This window comes from Atta cephalotes (assembly GCF_000143395.1).
Source record: "Atta cephalotes unplaced genomic scaffold scaffold00003, whole genome shotgun sequence".
In the NCBI taxonomy this organism is placed as follows: domain Eukaryota; kingdom Metazoa; phylum Arthropoda; class Insecta; order Hymenoptera; family Formicidae; genus Atta; species Atta cephalotes.
This window is the reverse complement of record NW_012130067.1, coordinates 9,469,577-9,477,260: the sequence shown is the minus strand read 5'-3', so window position 1 is coordinate 9,477,260 and position 7,684 is coordinate 9,469,577. Positions and strand designations below refer to the sequence as shown.

The window sequence follows — 7,684 nt, the reverse complement described above, 5'->3', positions numbered from 1 at the left end:
GAGAGAGAGAGAGAGAGAGANAGAGAGATGAGNGAGAGAAGAGAGAGAGAGAGAAAGGAAAACCGGAAAAAAGAATTGACTCGAGCGCTGTAACTAATGCTTGTAATGCCACAATTTTGCCGTGTTTTGTGTTCGATTCGAACATTGTCTACTGAGCACTATTAATATCACTATTAATATCAACAAACCTGATTTTGATTACATTTTTCAAAGCCTAGTTCGGCCCAATTAGACGAGCCGAGTTTCTGACGCATGCGTATTCAATGTAGTAACGTCACTCCAGTAACGTTACTAGTAAATAGGAAATCATTAGTCGCTTAGGGTTGAAAATTTTAATATATTGTACATATTTTACAGACATACATATATATATAAATATATATAATATATTTCTATATATGTATACATATGTAAAATGTAAAATATTAAAATTTTTAACATTTTTGAAAAAATTTCACATAGGCGACTAATGATCTCTTATTTACCAGTGACCGGTACGTTACTGAAGCTACATTGAACGAGCATGCGTCAGAAATCTGACCTGTCTAACAACACTAGTTCGACCTCCTATTCTCTATACTCCATGTAGAAGAAGAAGAGAATTCGTCATGTCAATCAAAAGATAGCATTTTTACGTTTCTTCAAGCCACGTAACGTGTCATTGTGTGTACACTCGCACTTTTTTGTGACAAATTCGTGCTACTTTTCTACTTTATATGTTATATGTACATGGTATCAGCAAAAATCAGTGTTAAAGCTTCGGGTAATCCGTCTTATCTTCAAGGTTAGAACTATATTCTCATCACAACGGGGGTCGAACAGTCAGCTATGTCTGTCTCTCAGATGGAAAGTATCCTTTGAAATTATAATTGTGCACCAAAATCTTGTTGTAAAACGTTTTTTCTTATGAAATTATTTGCAAAATAAGAAATTAATATGAAAGCATCTTCAAAAGATATGCTAACAAGGTTTGATAAATCTAAAAATTTTAAATTTAAAATTTATTCTTATACATATATTTGTAACAGTTGATGATGTATTTGTATAAATCAGATTGTAAGTGATATTCAATCTGATTCTATATTTAAAATATTTTGTCTATATCTTGTCATTTTAACATTTAATGTTAACATTTAACATTGGAAAGTCACTCAATTGTTATAATGTAATGAGTTTGAAAACTCATTTGTTATTGAAGAATTTAATTTGGAATTTGTAACTCGTGTTTTAGTTAGTCATGATTTGTAACATTATTGGTTACAAATTACTTTTTTCAGTAAGTAAACTCATAATGGCAAATTATTTTTCTAAGTGATTTTCTCAATCTTTATTTATGATAGTCATACAAAATTGTAGTGATCATAGTCATACAAAATTGCATGCAAAACTTTATCAAATTGTTATTATAAAAAGTAATGGAATAGTGACTCTCCTATTCTCTGAAATCAAACTATAATTTATATACTTTGTAAACAAAGCAATCATAGTAGATATTTCCTTAATTTCTAAAAAATACAGAGAATCTATTTAATTTAAAATTTGCGGTGAAAGAATTAGAAAGAAACTCAAAGAAATGTGAAAAGGAAGAGAAGATAGAGAAGACAAAGATTAAGAAGGCGATACAAAAGGGTAATATGGAGGGTGCTCGCATTCATGCAGAAAATGCAATTAGACAGAAGAATCAAGCCTTGAATTATCTTAGAATGAGCGCTAGAGTAGATGCAGTAGCTAGTAGAGTGCAGACTGCATTGACAACTCGCAAAGTTACTCAATCCATGGCTGGTGTTGTCAAAGCCATGGATGCTGCTATGAAATCAATGAACTTAGAGAAAATCTCTGGACTTATGGACAAATTTGAGAGCCAATTTGAGGATCTGGATGTGCAAAGTTCATACATGGAGAACGCTATGTCACAAACCACGACTACTAATGTACCCCAGAATGATGTAGATTCTTTGATGCAGCAAGTTGCAGATGAAGCTGGGTAAGAATTTACTTCTAATTATTATTTCAAGTTTTTTGATTAAGCAAAGAGCTTAATTCCTGTCTTATATATAATGCAAAGAAGAATTATTTTAAATATTATTTAAAGTAACAAAAACTTTTATTACTTTGAACTGTATTTGAAAAAAAATTTTATTTATTGGATAGTTATAAAATTACCTGACATTATTTTTGTGCAGATTGGAATTGAACATGGAACTTCCATCAGGTCAACTTGGTAGTATTGGCACTTCAACAGCAGTAAGCCAGGAGCAAGATGAATTAACACAGAGATTAGCACGACTTAGAGAATAGTAAAACTGCTTTAATGTATATTATAATTGAAGTGTTTTATAAATTATGTAATATATTCCCAATAATATAATATTGTTACAATAATTATTATATTCTTATGACCAGATGGGATGCACTGAATTGTAAAATTATTTGATATCGGATATATTATAACATCGGATATCTGGGAAGGCAATTTTTCAAGTTAGATATCCGATATTTTCCGGTTATCCAACCAGATTCCGGGACAATGTCTAAAAAAGCTGAGTAAAACAAAAAAAAGGGAGCAAAACAAAAAAACAACTGTGAGAGAATAGTTATAATAATTATGATTTTAATGTTATCGTTCAAGTTTGATTATCAATAGAGATAACTATAGAGAAAAATTGTAAGCAATATATAAGAGCATTATGAGTATGCATACTTATATACAGAACATTTATATAATAAAAAATCAATTTAATGATATAAAATTTCAACTGGATATATTCTCGGTTTAACGATATCTGACTATCCAATCGGATAGTTAAAAAATGCCGGATAATACCAGATATCCGGTGCATCCCTGATGATAACACATTTACAAACTTTAGTATAAGTCTTCAATATACTATAAAGTGCTGAAACACAATAGGTATAATAAGTCTTGAGCTTCTTAAGAAATTAATCACAGTTGAAAAGAATGAATATAAAAAAAATAATCGACTGACTGATCAACTTTTTAAAGTTTAATGCTTACTACACATATTGATTTCAGGACTTTAGGATAAGACAAAGCAAATAAAAAAGAGAAAACATTTTTAGATTTAATAGTTATATGTGGCATACATTAGACTAATTGAGTATATTATATAAAATGTTGTTGGCTATACTTATAAATTGATGAAGCAGCAAATCCAGAAATTGATTTATTGATTTCGTATTTTAAGAGTTTCGATTATTTTAAAATTGAAAATAAAATTATATAATTAAAAAAATTATATAATTAAAAATTTCGAGTTTTATTTTAAAAGATTTTCCATAAAAATTAACTAAAATACATGAGTATTTAACACTACTGCTTCTGAAATATGAAAATAGAATGTAAGATTAATTTTGAATATAAGATTGAATGTAAGATTAATTTTAACAATAAACTTATTACATTTTTTATCAATGTAATTTGTAATTGTGAAGTGCAATTTCACAGAATGCTTTCACTATCATAAGAATCAGTTGTACATTATGCAAATAGAAAATAAATATTCATTAACTCTCCCTTTCGAAGATTATTCTAAAACTAAGATAAAATTTTTAAGACAAAAACAAGAAATTTAATATTTTAATATTTTAATTTAATATTTTAATTTTTTTAATATTAGCAATATCGTCATGGAAAAGAATAACGAAATAGTTCAATATATCTTTGTAAATACATGCTTAATATTTGTAATCTCAAAAAAATAGTAATGTTTCATATTTATAATCTCAAAAAAATAATAATCATTTCATTTTGTTTTTATTAAAATTTCACAATTTTTATGAAAGTATACAACCAAAAATTATGCGCGCGCGCATTGCAATTGTGTGTGTGTATGTGTACGTATATCATTAAATTACAACTTCACATTTAATTACAATTTTCATGCAATATATTATTTTTTCATATATAATTATTCAATTACAATTTTCATAATATTTAATCAATTATTATTTTTAATTTACTTATTACTGTTTAATATTATTGTTATTATTATTAATGTAAATATTATTTTTATATAATGAGTTCGTTAATATTATATTATTATATAATTCTGATTTAAAAATATACTCGTTATAAACAATTTTCATGACACGACCAAATTATGTCTTTTTTTTTAAGAAAAATCATTCTGTAGTTTTACAAAAACTCAAATTTATAAGCGCTTTTCCAACTCACAATGGCAGCGAGTCATGTGACCTGGGATCCACTACATCAAAGGTGGCGACGCTTGGTGTCCATACTATATGTACGGCATTTATACTGTGCCGTAGCACAGACTTGCATACTGCATAATGCATAGTGCATAAGGGAATCAACGAATCTTTCCTTTCCTCCCATTACATCAAAAAGAAGAACGGGGAGCATAATTTTTTGCATAAAACATAAAATATAAGAAAATCAACAATAATTTTAATTTTATGGAAAAGAAGGAAATAAAGGACTCTGATTGGTTGATTTTCTTATGTCTCATTTTTTATGCATTATGCAAGTTTGTTCCCCGCTTTTTGATTGGTTGATTCCCTCATATATTACTATGCATACTATGCATTATGCGTTATGTAAAAGTCTGCTGCGATTATTAGAAAGAGACATTATGAACCATCCACCTGCACATACTATGTTATCTCTTTCACCACGAGCCCGACTAATTTCGTTAAAGCAACTGTAACTTCGTCAATAGTTTGAATATCGAGCTCGCTCTGGTCTTAAAATGTTTCTAAAATATGTACCTTATAAAATAAGAACAAAAAAAATTTTTTGTAGATGAAAAACATATATGATCCTTTAATAATATCTCGTCGGTGCCTACATACATACATACATGCATACACGTCCGCCAATGTCCGCCGCCATTTGCAATTGCTCGCCATCGCTCGTTAAGGGCTTGCAGCGCACGGCAGGCACGACACATGCGGTTGCATGCGATTGCCGTTCCACGCCGTACGCCGTCCGCCCCTCACGAGCCTCATCTGTTGACGCAGTCTCGCGATGTTGCAGTCGTCGCAAGTCGTTAGAACTTGTTGTCCGTTAACCGTCTGTCAAACGCTGCGTGGAGGTGAGTGGTGACAGTGGTGACACTGGTGATAAGCTGATAAGGCGTGCGTGTATGTGCATGTATGCGCGTACTTGCGTGCATGCGTTCGATTCGGTTCAATCCAGTAATCAGTTTAGCCTCATGCTTTGCGTGCTCCGCAGTGTCCTGTGGAGTACGGTGCGTGCGTCGGTGCAGCTTGCGCTGTGTGCGCATTCGTGTGACGCGCGTGGTTGTGCGCGCAGTGCGTTGAGCGCCCGAATCGTTACCCCTCTCTTTTATCTTACTCTTCTTCTCCCCTCTTTCGCTCTCTCCGTCCATCTCTTCTCTGTCTTTCTTATCCATAACCTAACTTAACCTATTCTTCTTTTGCGGCTCGAACGCTCGGTGGATTAGGCTGTGGCGCACGCGACGAATTATTCTAAATCATCGCCAAATAGGATTCCGCATCGGCCATTTGGAGTAACTCACCGACGCTATTTCATCGACGGTTAGCGTGCATCGAAAAAGAATCGTTGAATCTTTTCCTCCCCTTTCTACTTGCCTTCTCACTGTTCACCTTCGTGCAGCCATGGCCTCCTCCAACCGTGGCATTCAGATTGGATCCGGTTGGTTCCAGACCAAAATTAATCTTAGACCACAGCACCGGGGCGTTCATTTAGTCACTGAAGAGATTCTCAGGCAGGTACCTGAACTCTGCCAATTTTCCATTGGTCTCTGCCATATCCAAAGTGAGTACTTGACTATCTGATCTGTACTTACTTTTAAAGATTAACAAATTGAGTTTTAATTTCAATATTCACGTTTATTATGTATATATATATATATAATACAATATATATATACAATATATATACAATATATTATAAAAAGGAACGAACAAGATATTTTTCTATAATGCGATAAACATTAGATTCGTTTTTTTTCTATAGTTCTGCATACCTCAGCTAGTTTAGCATTAAATGAGAGCTGGGATCCAGATGTGAGAGATGATATGGAAATGATGCTTAACAAAATAGTTCCTGAAGGTTTGGAGTACAGGCATAGCTGCGAAGGACCTGATGATATGGTAAGTATAATGTTTCTGAAAATATTTCTTTTAAAAAGTAATATATTTTCAAAGTCATTACTGAATGAATAAATCAAAATTTGTTATAAGAAGTAACCCCACTATACCATATATATATACCATTAAAACTAATGTTATTGTCTTTCTCTTATTGTGTTAGTAGATATTTTTGAAATAATGATGCATATATTTTGCCAAATATAGATTGATTTGATCAAAAACACATGAATAAGGTGATTAAAAACGGCGATATTAAATATTTCTGAATGTTTTACAGCCGGCGCATGTGAAGGCTTGTTTCCTGGGCTCATCGTTGAGCATCCCAATCACCGACGGCAAGTTGGCACTGGGAACATGGCAGGGCATTTGGTTAGGTGAACATCGCGATCACGCTGGTAGTCGTAAGCTAGTAGTAACATTGACTGGTGTCCTGAGGGATTCGGCGCGCAGTCCTCTGAGCCCAGTTAGCCCTATCGCGTCTACCAGCAGCTAGGACCACTCGCACCCCCGAAGGCGTGGCAATCGTCAGCCGCGTGCGTCCACCTCAAGCGACTCGAGCTAGCAGCCGCTTTAAGTCCTAGTCAACTTCTAAGAGTACAATCTATTGAAGAGGAATGAGCCGGATACCTCGCGGACTTACCTTTCGCTCGGGGATAACCACCGTCAGTAGCGATCAACCGTGTTCTCGATGTTTCGCGTCATTCATCGAGTGAACAGACCGGAGATCGTGCATCGTTCAAGACTTGTGTGCGCGCGTGTATGTGCTTTAGAATTTTATTTGTGTCTCCGATATTGTTTTGCATGAATATTCTTTTCCATTCATGTGATGAGCCATTGGGATTCTGTCGCTAAAAGTCGGCAAAAATTTCCTAGACAGAGGAATCCATGGGACCTAAGGTTTTCAACCTGGATGTTATCCTTACAACTCAGCAACTCACATTTTAAGGGAACTTTTCTTAAATAGTTACATTAAGATATAAAAAAATTTACATTTGGCATTTGAAGATACAAAAGACTATCTTTTAAAGCTGTTTCTATATATTCCAAGATTTTGGAAGCTATAATCTTTGCAACAACTTGAAATGCTTCCCTTGTTTTTCATTTCTGGCATTTTGTTTAGCTTGTATATTTGTCACGTTGGACATTCACAACATACAATAATAATAAGAGTAATAATAATAATAATAATAATAATAATAATAATAATAATAAAATAGATGGATATGAAGAGATGAGAGAACAGAGAGCTGAAGAAAAAACTGCCACGGCAGATGCGTGCATTGCACGTGTCTCATGTAAACAAAAACGAATTAAATGCTAATATCCAGCACTCTTCCGCTTCGTTCTTGAAGAGAGAAGAAAGTAAAAAGCGAGAGACACTCTAAGGAAAGCAATTTGAGAAAAAAGAGAAAGAGAAGGAAAAGAACACACACAAATTTATGCATTCCGGAAACGCGTCCAATACTCCGAATTTACATAGCTTTATTTAGGAAATCTTTTGTATAAACAGAGTTAACTAATATGAGCAGCCGTGCAAGGACTCATAGTATTCTTTTTTACGCTC

General features: G+C 33.2%; 2 protein-coding genes across 2 annotated transcripts; both read left to right on the top strand.

The window, feature by feature from the left end:
* Positions 1-828: 828 nt before the first annotated feature.
* Positions 829-2,298, top strand: LOC105625658 (charged multivesicular body protein 1b). The gene is made up of 3 exons (XM_012206981.1): positions 829-850; positions 1,519-1,984; positions 2,184-2,298. The coding sequence occupies exons 1-3, from the start codon at positions 829-831 to the stop codon at positions 2,296-2,298; spliced, it is 603 nt and encodes a 200-aa protein (XP_012062371.1).
* A 1,898-nt stretch (positions 2,299-4,196) lies between these two features.
* Positions 4,197-6,613, top strand: LOC105625820 (UPF0047 protein C4A8.02c). Its single transcript, XM_012207133.1, is given in 5 exon segments — positions 4,197-4,265; positions 5,492-5,560; positions 5,563-5,782; positions 5,984-6,120; positions 6,398-6,613. Coding segments are annotated over 5 exon segments (711 nt in total).
* The last annotated feature ends 1,071 nt before the right edge of the window (positions 6,614-7,684 follow it).